This window comes from Antedon mediterranea, chromosome 8, assembly GCF_964355755.1.
Source record: "Antedon mediterranea chromosome 8, ecAntMedi1.1, whole genome shotgun sequence".
Classification (NCBI taxonomy): domain Eukaryota; kingdom Metazoa; phylum Echinodermata; class Crinoidea; order Comatulida; family Antedonidae; genus Antedon; species Antedon mediterranea.
The window spans coordinates 3,880,316-3,893,979 of record NC_092677.1 but is presented as its reverse complement, the minus strand read 5'-3'; the positions used below and the strand labels follow the sequence as shown (position 1 = coordinate 3,893,979).

The 13,664-nt window shown below is 31.7% G+C and overlaps 2 protein-coding genes across 3 annotated transcripts in view; one reads left to right on the top strand and one right to left on the bottom strand.

Annotated features, from left to right (window-relative positions):
- Positions 1 to 8,782, top strand: part of LOC140056461 (follistatin-related protein 1-like) — a 32,953-nt gene extending 24,171 nt beyond the window's left edge. Inside the window, exons 7-10 of the mRNA XM_072101828.1 lie at positions 379 to 506; positions 888 to 1,000; positions 4,182 to 4,245; positions 6,415 to 8,782. Of these exons, the coding sequence (XP_071957929.1) occupies positions 379 to 506; positions 888 to 1,000; positions 4,182 to 4,245; positions 6,415 to 6,772 (663 nt within the window). The 3' untranslated portion in view covers positions 6,773 to 8,782. The remainder of the gene's footprint in view (positions 1 to 378; positions 507 to 887; positions 1,001 to 4,181; positions 4,246 to 6,414) is intronic.
- Positions 1 to 13,612, bottom strand: part of LOC140056460 (palmitoyltransferase ZDHHC23-like) — a 94,643-nt gene extending 81,031 nt beyond the window's left edge. Inside the window, exons 1-4 of one of the 2 annotated variants that reach the window (XR_011846764.1) lie at positions 13,401 to 13,612; positions 12,336 to 13,184; positions 11,859 to 12,026; positions 9,412 to 9,687 (exon numbers count right to left, since the gene is read on the bottom strand). Coding sequence is in view for 1 of the 2 variants with exons in the window: in XM_072101827.1 (XP_071957928.1) it covers positions 9,453 to 9,687; positions 11,859 to 12,026; positions 12,336 to 13,184; positions 13,401 to 13,528 (1,380 nt within the window). In the remaining variant the exon portion in view is untranslated. Of the gene's footprint in view, positions 1 to 9,095; positions 9,688 to 11,858; positions 12,027 to 12,335; positions 13,185 to 13,400 lie in introns of those variants that run through there. The other variant, XM_072101827.1, reaches the window with a different exon arrangement.
- Between the last annotated feature and the right edge of the window lie 52 nt (positions 13,613 to 13,664).

Below are 13,664 nucleotides of genomic sequence, written 5' to 3'. Positions count from 1 at the left end.
TAGAAGAATGAATGCATAGGCAATGGATCCAGAGGGGTTGCTGTTAGGGTGCACTCTCCCACTTTTACAACTAAAATGAAATTATTTGTTGATATCTTTTTCTGACAGCTATTAATATTAAATGTCAGCTCTCTCCTGTTTGAAAAATTCTGGATCCGCCAGCAAAACAAAACCGTTAGCTTACGGCGTCCAGTGATAAACCAGTATACATTATTTATACCTGTAACTGACGACATACACAACGGATTATTCAATGTTTAAATTATTACGACATGATTTAGTTTACAAGTTTCATTTCAAAATCCTGTTATATTTGACGTCTACTTGAGCATTATCACTTGTAATTACGTATTACTGTATATGTTATTATTTTTGTAGACGTTTGATAGAGATTTTGACGGCGCGTTAAACTCGGCCGAATTTCAAACTCTTATTGAGACCAATCAGGATGTGAGTGTCGTTAAAAACATCACAGATCCTGACGAGCAGGATGCATCGTTAATAAGGTAAATAAGACATACAATCCCTAGCAAGTCATTTTTACAGTAATGTTTAATTTTTTGTTAAATTTATCAATTGAAAGCCGGAAACAAGTGGCTTGGCATTTGTCAATCTTTTTGCTTAAGGCAATTGCATATACAAAATAGTGCTTAAGTGAAAAACTGATTCCAGATTGGTCCACTTAAAATGAAAATTCACTTTGCATGGCATAATTAAGGCAATAAAAAAGACAATAAAAATATGACAAAAATATATCAAATTGCACAAACGCATATAGGCCAATAATAAAATAAAATGATCAAACCAGTTCTTTTCAGGGAAAAAATACTTGCAAATTGTTTTGAAACTGTTAAACTTGAACATTGAATAAATAATTATTTTATCAGAGGTCTATGCGTAGATGCTTTGATTGAGAGTGCTGACGTTGATAAAGATTGGAAACTAAATATAGGAGAGCTTTCATCATGTCTACAAACGGAATTTACTCCACTTAAACGAAGTAAGTCTATCCAACAAATTATACAAATAATAATTAAATAGTGATTTAATACATAGTACAACATTTGGTATTATCATCATCATAAAAATAAAGTTCACAAAATAAAAATAAAATATCAGAAATTAGTATAAATTTGTTTGCATCATTATAACTATTTAAAAATGGCAATTTGATGTAGCACATGTCAAATGTGAATATAAATATGATCACAATAGCCTCACAGCAGCCATGCTCCACAATTTTCATTTGACAGACAGTATGCAGATTAAACTTTAATCTGCATACTGTCTGTCAAATGAAAATTTAAAGCCTCAATATGTTGTCACAACTGATTATTTTAGTAGCTATGTTATGAAACTTGTCATATGAAATGTGAAAGAAATGCCTTTAATTGTGATAAATAAAAATGACAAGAAATAGTATTCGAAGGGCCTACAGTAATCTTATTACCTATATTGCAACTCTTTTCATTTAAAGAAGCATTGTCCCCCAAAAACATGAAAACTGAAGATTAATAAAATCAAATTTGAATACTGCAGGTAATTTTTCAGGTTTAAAAGGTTATTCACTTATGTAGAAAAAACAATAATGATTTTACTTTTAACAAAACGTGAATAACTTTGCCCCAGTTAAATGGCATAATTCATCCAAAAAAATGTAATAATAAAAATGATTTTTTTTCAGGGGATAATTTTTAAGAATAAGATTTTCATCAGAATAATTAATGGGTAATTAATAATTCATTTAACAATCTGTCATTTACACCATTCCATGTGACAAAATTGGCATTCTAAAGATTCCCGCGAGTGTGCTTTTACAAAATAATGATTTAAATAAACCATAGTGCCCTGATGTAGTGTGGTATTGTTTGATCCTGTTTGTAATTTGTTGAATAAATGAGCAATTATTCTGTCCATTGAACCACGAAATAAGAGAAATTACCACATTTAATGGGATATGAAGTTTATGATTAAACAAAATATTGTTCAAAGCTTGTAAAGCTCTGTATACACTATCAAACTAGTGTGAAAAAAAACTGTTGATGTGCCCAAATATGGTAGTGATATTCCCAAACATGGTAGTGATATTCCTAAATAATATGGTAGTGATATTCCCAAATATGGTAGTGATATTCCTAAATATGGTAGTGATATTCCCAAATATGATAGTGATATTTCCAAATATGGTAGTGGTATTCCCAAATATGGTAGTGTTATTCCAAAATATGGTAGTGATATATATGACATCATCATGTCCATATATGGGCACATCACATTTTTTTCTGTCACATAAAATTTGTTAGTGTAGACAGAGCATACTAGCTATTGTTCAATGAAGTAAGCATACAATAATTAAGGCCAACAGCCATAAGTCGCGTGCTCTCAGAAAAAAATGAACTTTCAAAAAGTAATGTACTTTAAAACTTTTCTGTACATCAAAACAGTTCAAAAAGTACAAAAAAGCGATAAAATGCATAGTGATACCGGACCGACAGACAGACTGACAGACAGACAGACCAACAGACCGACATAGTGAACGATAGAGTCGCGTCCACACGACTAAAAATGTACAATACACACTGTACATTATTAAGAACAAAATACTTTGTAAGTACTTCCCTGGTTGAAGTGACCTTTTCCAACTAGACTTGACAAGTAGCAAAAGTAATGCTATCTAGGCCTACTGTAACTATAGCCTAGCTTGTGGTGTTTTTTTTTTACTGACGGGCAAGTAGAAGTACAAATCGTAACGAGTATTAAAACCATGAAAGAGTTTAGTTTTACTTTTACCTATACAACACTCTAGAAGGGAAAAAAATTGATGAAGACCTTCAGATAAAAAACAGTTACTGCTGTGGAATGCTTTTTGCATGGTCTTAAAAATGCCGTGAACTGAAGATTGAAAATTAACTATTTTAATCAATATCATAAGGCAGCAGCCATGGAACATTGACTTTTAAATCTCCTTGAATAGCAAGATATTTATTACAGCTCTACTGACAATGAAAACAATCAAAAGTAACAAAGTTTAAATATCTAATTTCCAGGAGCTCCGAAGCCAGCGGGAGCTCTAAATTAAAACCGTTAATTTACACTCAAATAACGCAATCAGGCTATACCTACTTGGGAATATAAATTCTTCAAAGTGCCGCAATAAATTTCAGATTAAACTTGTAAATAGTCGACACACCAAATGGGTATCGCCTCGAGGATCTATAGTAGGTTTCATTATCAGCCCTACTGAATTTAAGCCGGCGGGGTTACGAAGTAAAAAATTAATGATTTTGGTAATAACAGTATACATTAATCTATATACTGTAGTTGCAGTTACTGTATCCGGTACTGATATATTATTGTTCCACCAACGTGATTGAAACCAGGGAAATTATTAGGCTAATGAGGATAATTGAAATATCAAAGTTTGTCAGAGTTGCCTAATAGCCTGTGAATTTGAATATATGACCATTTATTATATTAATATTAGCCTGATGGTAAATCAATGCAATCCAGTATTGTAGTAATTAACAATACAAGGTTACTTAATTAATCAATTTGAATGAATTAGTAGATCTCTATTTGTATTTCATAAAATTTTCTTTGTGATGATCCAATAAAATTCTGAAGAAAAACAACAACACAAAATTGTTTCCAAGGTGCATGAACTCACTTGTGATTAAGTTGAGTTGATTACAGGACAAAAGCGTGAGAATAAAACGCAAGATTACAGTTTTTATTTAGAATATTATTGGATCATCACAGAAAGAAAGAAAATTTTAGGAAAGAGAAAAAAAAAATTAAGATTAAATTGAAAGAGTCGGTTACAAGTTCAATTAACTTATTTAGTCAACTCCTATCAGTAAAGGCCAATTTACATGACAAGCTGTAACGGTAATATAAAATAGAATCTAAGACCATATACACACAACGCGGAGCGGACGTGCGGTTTTCGCTCAGGATAGATACAGATTCTACGTGGGACAAGCTACGCGATTTTCTGGTTATCGTTACCGCTCGTCTGTGTAAATTAGCCATAAAGATCACAAATTCTTTTTTAAACATTTCGAATACCAGACTTTCCAAAAAACATATTTTAGAAAAAAGTTATTGCGGTATTGCGTGTAATATTAATTTTAATCATGTTCTATTATAACTAAATATTATTATTATCATTATTATTTCAGAATGCTCATTAGATGATAAAGAATATGATGATGGTAATGCTGTTCAAAAGAAATGCAATGTCTGGTAAGCAAAAAGGCAGGCTTACCGAATCACTCGCCACAATCAAACAACTCCTCAAATCATGGCTACCTTTAAAAAAATTTAATTTGCACTTTTAACATTAATTTTTTGCTTTAAAAAAAATTTTCTGTTGCTTTTTCAGCGCTTAGAGTCGTTTTTCACTATTTTATTTTGCACATTATTATTATTATTATTATTATTATTTTGATATGCTGCAAGAAACGTTCAATCCCTATAATAACAATCAAAAGTTCATCAGAATTTTTGTTACAGATATCATATACTTAGAATCGGGAATGTTTTTACTTTGGGTTTTTAATACCTGTCAAATGCAAGGTTTTATTAATTTTGTTAATCTTAAATTCATGCTATATCAAACATTTTACCAATTAAGTAATTACTGGTTTTTGATAAATTCCCTCTAGTGAAGTTTAAAGACGTCAAAGTAATGCGAGCGAATGAAGCAGGATATATCCGCCATCACTCAAGGTGACGTCTTCGTGTATTATTAATTGTGCCGCTAGCATTTTAGTTTTGCTTGGTCTGTGATTTGGTAATCATAAAATAACATTTTGATCAAAATGTACTAAACTATGATGAAAACAACAACAAACCTAATACTGTTTTATAATAAATTGACTATTTCAAAATGTGAAACATTTTTTTTAATGCACCCAAACTTAGATTCAAACCTAAATTTTGACAAGCAACCATTAAATATATATCTACAGATTAGGGTCTGATTTAGAAATTTATTCAAATAATAAGTAACAAAAAAAAAATAATCTCAGATTTAAAAAAACAAAAAATTTGCATTGAGCAAAACCATTGAGTAAAAGACAAACTTGCTTTGCTAAAGAACATTTAAAAGAATATGTTACGTCCAAGCAAATTTTTAGCAGAAAACAATCTTAAACTTGTTTGCAGGATTAAATTTTCCAATCAAAGAATATAAAATTACAATCAAAGTTGGAGTAGGAGTCAACATCAATTTCAACTAGTAAATTGGGCGGTTTTATGTTGAAATTAAAACTATACAGTAGGAACTACGGTACAGTAAATTACACATCTGAGCTTTCACTAGTGCCACTCCACATTCAAACAGTCAAATGCATTCACTAAAATATTGATAAAAAAAAAAGATTGTAAAGTCTCTAAAATGTTAAACACAACATTTCAAACACTCTGAATATATAGGAAATCCCCTGTACCCATAACTTACATTTAAATGGCGATTACTTTGACATGATTGATAAAAAGATTATACAACATCAAGCTAAAATCTTCATTGTAATTCACTTGAACTCTATCTGAATCTGCACAGTACTTGATACTTAAACAAATAAACTTAAAACACTAAAGCACCATCTATCATTATAATATTAGCATTTATAGCACTACACTAACCAGAAAAAAAAAGAAAAGAACAATTGTTGTTTTTCGATCCAGTTTTAGGTCAAATGAAAAACTGGAAATTAATTGCCGTGCAAAAGAAGTTGAACCAATAAAAAATTGACTTTTCTTGAAAAAAACAGGTTTTATTGTTTATAGTCATAAATCCAATATAGATTAAATAAAGTATATTTGATAATACCATAATACTGGATGATGGAAGGGGCTGAGCTCGCACCAGTAACCGCTAAATAAATATTTATAATAAACTTGCACACAATCCAATAATAACATGAATTTAACGACCTGGAGGTTCAAGTATTAAATAGTCTACTGGATTTTAGACCTGTAAACTGTCTTGAACCGAGAGTGAAAGTAACACAAAAAAAGTTATATAAACCATAATTAAAAATGTACTCCAGTGGTACAGTATAATCATGGAAATAGAGTGTTCTACATTTTGTCCTGTATCTTTTCTAATTTTGCTCCATTCTGATTCCTCAATATCGACTGGCGTCTTTAAACATGAAGACCAATACGATCATAAAGTTAGTAGCATTTACTTGTTTAAAGCTCTGTCCACACTATCAAACTTTATGTGACAAAAAAATGTGATAGATGGACACAACAATGTCATATCACTACCATATTTAAGAATATCACTACTGTACCATATTTGGGCACATCACACTTTTTTGTCAAAGTAGTTAGTTGATTACACAGCTTTATATAACAATAAAAAAACATAATTTTAAAATATCTAATTTTTTTTTATTAAAGTGTATGTGCTTGTGGAAGTTGGGTATGTACTGCTCACGTAGTGTGTGACAACACAAAACGACCTGAAAACAAAGACATCACAAATGAAGAAGATCTGATAATGACACAGACACAATGGGAGGACAAACTCAAAGAAATGGCAGAGGGCGCTGTACAGGTTTCAGGGCAATACATACCTCAGATAATCAGTGGTGAAACATCACCATCACAACGTACACCAGGTGAAGAAGGAGCAGACGACGAAACAACAAGCATTTTGGGAAGGTTAGGCGGTGGTTTAGTGTCTGGTGGACTGGACTTGGCCAAAGAAAAAACCGCAAACATGAAGTTGGGAAAATTTGCACAAAGATTAGGATAAGTGTACTGTAGCTAGCTTGTAATACTGAATTTAGTATTGTGCAAAGAATGTAAACGGCACATACTATAAATGGTATTATATAACACCTAAATAAATTCTTGTCATTTTATTGGATGATTGTAGGTCACATGGCGTGCGATATTACGCAGTATTTCCTTTCTTTGTACTGTAGTCTGAATGCAAAAGACAGAAAGGCTTACCTTCTTATAATTTTGCATCTAAATGTTGTAAAAATTCTTAGTAAGAAACAGTAAGTTTAGTATTTCAATTTAAAGCTATTGTGTTTATTGGAACAATGTAAAAGTGTGTGAAATAGTCAGTCTTCCAACACCACATTCCTTATACTTTGTCATTTATTAAAAAACATTACATATATTTTACAGACAGAAGATACTGTATGTGTTTATTTACAACAGTGACCTTATTAAAAGAAAACATAAATTAAACTTATTTTAAATTTTGTTCTTACTCCAAATAACTTAAACTGGTTTTAATCCTTTAAAATTTAATTAATTATACACTATGACCATATATGGTAATTTATATCACATTGTTACATTTAATATTGCACTGCATTAAATTAAGGCAAAATTACTAACACAAATAAGTTCAACTTGAATAAGTTATAACATTATTTTTTAACTTTTATATTTTCAATGATAATGAGATTTAACCATGTAAATCAACTACTGCTTAATAATATTATTGTAAATAGAATTATGGGTTACTTACAGTATTCAATAATGTACATATAATTTTATTTTAAACTGGAAAAAAAAAATAAAAAATTGGTTTATGTAGACAAGCTGTGCACCTGACAACATTTTAGGTGGGTGGCTTTAAAAAAGAAGTTTAAAAAAAGAAGTTAATTTAAGTATTTAGGCCTGTTAATACTACCTATTATTTCATATACAATACTACCATATTGTTTCAGAGATTAATATTATGTAATATATCATCACAAATGTGGAAATGTAGTTTAGTGTACGAAGAGATATAAAAGTTTGATTTGCTAAAATTGAAGCACCATTTAGCTATGGTATAACGTGTGAATGTCTTAGAAATAATTCACAATTTATACAACATAAGCATTAACTAGAAGTGGATACCTGTCAATTTAAGTGCTAAAAACATTAAAAATACATTTAAAAAAAAAAATTGTGAAACTTGTAAGTGTGTGTGTCACAATTAGTTTAAATTGGAAACATACACGTTTTATACATTAATGTTACAAAATTTATAGCAATTGGACTCTAAAGATAAGAAAAATTATTTATTACAATAATACTCAAGAATATTGATAATTGTTAATAATATTTTTACAGGTTTTACACCTACTGTTATTAGTAGCAAGTGACAATTCTCATTTCAAAATTTTCATAAGCAATAATGTGACTCCAAAATAGGAAACATACTGCTATTAATTAAGCAGTTCATATTTTGAAATTGTATATACTATTTTGTATACTGTAGTTGTACTGAATACAATTGTATTGTATTTGTTTAGGTCATGTCAAAGTTGTAAAGTTCTACATTATCAAACTTTATGCGACAAAAAATGTGATGTACCCATATATGTACAGTCACAAGATGATGTCATATCAATACCATATTTGAGCAAACTTGTTTGTAAAACTAGTTTGATAGAGTTTTATCAGAGACTATAGGTGAATACAAGCTATAGTTGATAAACTCATAAACACAATGGAACTTTGTTGGGTAGGATTCAACTTATCTAAAGCCCATCAAACCTTTTGTTACAAAAAAAGTGTGATGGGCCAATATGGACACGATGATGTCATACATATTATTTGGGCACATCAAACTTTTGTTACAAAAAAAGTGTGATGGGCCAATATGGACACGATGATGTCATACATATTATTTGGGCCCATCAAACTTTTTGTTACAAAAAAAGTGTGATGGGCCAATATGGACACGATGATGTCATACATATTATTTGGGCCCATCAAACTTTTTTTTTGTCAAACTAGTTTGATAGTGTAGACAGAACTTAAGATGAAGAAGATATTTGATGACCATGTAAATATGAATAAAAACCGAAATAAAAAATGCTTTTAAATAATTTGCGATAACATATTGTTTTTTTAAAACTTTACACGCAACCTTCAATATAAAAGATATCTTATATAATTTACAGCTGTTAAATTAAAGTGACTCTACACTACAACCACACTGACAAAAGAAATACTTGAAAAAAAAGTACCACCACACTTTCAGGAACCAACTTGAAATTGTCCCTTTTAATAGAGGTCTACTGAATCCATAGTGCTAATCATTTCCCTCCATTCATTACACAGTAAATTGTCCATATGTTCAAAACAGTGTTTAGTAGGGTGTTTACACTTACAGTAGTATCATAGGCCTATAGATACTGTAGGGTTTTACAAAGGATGGGTCCAATTCATTTTTTACTTCAATTGGAGTTTTAGTTGTACTACTGTACCAAACTGAATTATCTGCTTTTGAACAAGAATTACTAGCGACGTATATTAATGCCACGGGTTAAATAACTCGCTACATCTTATAACCATTAATGTGAAAATAAAAGCCATGTGTCAAACCTGATAAATGATACATATATTATAACAACCTAAAACAACGTGAAATGTGCTTACTGTTAAGTCATCGACACGTTCTTCTAACAGCTAAGTGTTTTTCAAACATGTAGTAAATCCGAGTCTGGTCTGTTAAGGAGAAAATTCTTCCAGTTATTGATGAAACCCCTGTCGAAGGCGATCATGACATCCCGCGGTAGCTGACCACGCATGGCTAACTTGCGTTCACGATAAGTCCAGTTGTGCGTTATCAGGTGTATTTGCTGTCCAAGCAGGATTAACATGGCTAGACAAGCTAGCCCTGTGTATATACTGCAGGACAATACAATTGCTGAACTGTAAAAATTAATTAAATATAATTTGTTAATTGTTAATTACCTAGTGAAATGTTTCTCTTTTTGTTTTGTACGATTTGTACACGGATGTGAACCGAAATAGAAAAAATAAATGAATGAATGAGTAATTAAATTTAAATTATAAATATAGAATCTTTGAGTTGAAATACTTCGTGAGGTGGTTTCCCGATTAATCAAGTTCAATATTGAATATCGAAACCGTGGCAGGCTGAAGGCGCTTGACCTTTGACAAGATCGCCTAAAATTTTTTAGTTTTTAACTTTACAATACTTAGTGTTGTATATTCTGGTACAGCCGCTCCATAATCTCTTTGCTTTTCTTCCTTATATCTTTACTCTTATTAAAAGTTTTACTAACAAATATTATTTATATTTTTGCTTTATGTACACGACAACTAACGATCAAATAACAGTTTTCTCATCGCAACTTGTACAATGTAATTTAGAAAACTACAACCATTTTTCAATAAACATAGGCCTACACATCATACAACGTACATTTCTACCCTAACACAATTTTTAAAAACTTTCTATTATTTAAAAGTCGAAGATAGCCAGGTCTCGGGTCCATTCTATTGTCGCCACAGATTGATATCTTCATCAGTACTTCTATGAATGGATGATTAGGTTGATTATACTCAGTACCGTTTTGATCGTACGATTAATCGGGAAACCACCTCACGACGTTGAAATACTTTTGGGCATGTTCATAGCAGATGCATTATAGTAGAATTAGGTTGAAAATCCAAAAACATGACAATCATAGGGTATGGGCTTTTTTTTCTAAATAAAGTACTGAAGTCAATATTAAATATATATTTTTTTGTCAAAAAAAAAAAAATTGGGGTTGGGAGGGATGATGAACTTGGATGAACTTCTGTGACTGTTTTATGATTGTATTGCATATTTTCCATTCTGAAGATGCATTAATATACAAATAATTAATGTTTATGCGCACAATACATAAATTATTTGTTTTTTAAACACACCTATTTTATTCAAGTTACTGTATCCATCGTAAATCATTGACGAATGCTAGACTGAGAAGCTAGGCCATTAAAAAAGGCAGTGCTCCAACTTTAGATGCAGAGTAGAACAGTTATAGACGGCACGCACAGCCAGTTGGATTTCCGAACGCGCTCCGACAACAATGTCGCATGACAAAAATCCGCAAAATGTTTACATAAAATAAAATAAAGCATATTAATCCCTTATATACCTTACTTCGGATTGTTTTTTTTTTTTGCATGGTTGGAATCCCTTTTACCGTATTTGTTTATGTACAGCGCTTAGAGGTTTCACAACATTAGGCGCTAATATAAATCCAGGATATTATTATTATTACAGAAAGTTGTATGTGTATATAGTAACTGTTGATTATCACTATTAGATGTCACTTTAAATGGGATAGGGCAAATTCTAAATGACCAACCAATAAATCAATCAAATTGCAATAATACAATCGGATGTGTTATAATTTACCTCCGCCAAGGAGGTATATGTAATCGGTAGCGTGTGTTTGTTTGTTTGTTTGTAGGATTACTCAAAAAGTAATTACAAGATCTTTACCAAAATGAATAGACATATAGATATGTGGTCAAGGACCATTCCATTAAATTTTGGGACCATTTGGGACCACAGTCCCAATTTTGGACCACTTTTTAGTATACTTTTTTAGACCTGCTAGTGTTAAAAGATAGGACAGAATTTTTCAAAAGCCGGCGAGCAGTCTTAAAGTAACAAGTAAACTGAAATTGCATTTTCTCGAGAACTACTTGTCCAAAAAACTTCATTTTTTAACAAGAGGCAAGAGTTATAATTTGTGATTTGTAATTTTAAAACATAATCTGATTTAATGTGCACGTTTTTTGATGCGGGTAGTTTAAAAAACCTATTTCTTTTCAAATTCACTCGTTTAATTTTCGCGTTGCTGTTCTATTGTTAGTCGACTGAAGCTATTGTTAATTGAAAGGCTTGTTACATAACCATTACACCAAACTCGCATACACATGCTTGTAATGAAATTAGCCTAAATCATAACAGCATTAAGACACGCACAAATATATATATTTTTTTTTTACCGGAGAAATCTTATGTAGGAGAATTTTACAGTAGGCGGAGGTATGCCCTCTCGGAGTGGCTTTCTAGTTACCTATATTTCTTGTATGCATAAAAGCACTCGGCCACGTGAAATCCATATTTTGGATTGCGGCAGACACTTTGCAGTGATAGCACCATACCCCAAACACCACCAATGATAAACAAGATAATGGAGAGAAGAAAAGAACGATGATTTTCCTCGCCGACGCAGCTATCTATCCTTTTAAAATAATCAAACAAGATACATAAACTTATTGTGATTTGATTTGAGACAAAATGTATTGTCAATGAAACACTATATAGCCTAGCCTATGATCACAGTTGTATTGTAACATCTGTGTATGAATACAAGAATCAATGTCAGATATATGGGTTTGCCACGATAAAAACACTAATGGTAGTGTTATTGGGGCATACATATAAATGTTCAAATAAAAATAAGGAATTTGTTTGATTTTGTACTAGAACAAAACTAAAAAAAAATATATATATAAAATTACAAAAAGTTTACAGTTTATGAAATTATTACCAAACACAATGATGGTCCAATCTTCTGACACAATGACCACACACACGGCAGTGACCGCCTCGACGAGGTTGATGATTTTGACAAAGTTCGCACCAGTTTCCGTCAACAAATACCGAATCATCGCTAAGCATTGACAACTGGCCATCCGAGACCGTCCTTTTATGTTGCGATGGAATTTCTGAGTAGATATCAGGTGACGTTTGTAACGACGAATCACCATTTTTCTCATCGTTATGCACAAGTCTAACAGGACTCCCTCTATGTTGTATATAACCCTGGTTTAATCGCATATTATTTGTTTCTTCTTCAATCATATTATTTCTACTTTCTTCTCTCGATAACGCAACTTTTGTTTTAAAATTCTGTCCAGCAGAATCTTTCAAATAACTACTCTGTTTACTATTTTTAATTACACCAGGATTTATCCTAGACATTAAAAACGCAGCCAACATTGCAACGAAACAGAAATTCATGACGAAGAAGCACTCTGTAGAGACGTGCCCGAGAGGCACAACAAGTCTTATGAACACGAAGTAAACAAACAATACTGATACGACACCCCACGTCATAAAAAACTTTGATCGTCTGCGATGACGTAAGAATGACTGATAGTACGTAAGCAAGCACAATGGCAGGCTGAAATAAATAATAACGGTCACGTACGGATGTATGGATGCGGTTAGTATAAGTGTGGGTAACAAAATTATAGCAGGTATTGATGATAAATCGAGGAATGTATCTATACGTTTAGCACCGCCACCAAAGCATGTTGGTACGCGAACGCGGTCCAAACATACTTCTTGTATTCGCTGGTATTTTTCATTTGGTACACTGTAACCTTTACAAAGTCTGTAATTTAAACAAGATACTGTAAATGATAAAACAAATATAATTCATATTTATTATAACAATAGATAGACATACTTCTATCACAAGACTTTGGGTTCAAGCATGGATTTTTAAAAAAATAACCGTGTTGGGACGAATTGACTTTAAACTTCAATACCTAGGTAATATAACGCATATTTTGCATAGAAAGCTTAGACGTGATTAGACAGTGCCTACCTGTCACACACCGAGTCAACATCTTCACAATCACAAAATGCAGCCAGAACATGACTTTTTTCTCCATTTATATTTTCATATTCACAACAGCACAGCGGCCCGTCAATAACATCTAACTTTGAGTTCATTTCAAACTTGGATAAACAAAATAGAGCTTATAAACGAAACTTTTTAGGATGGATTCCCACTTTTCCTAGAACTTGATGTTTATGATGATACACTCTCTCTAGAGGGCGTCATCTTGATTTTCCAGAGAGGAGAGAA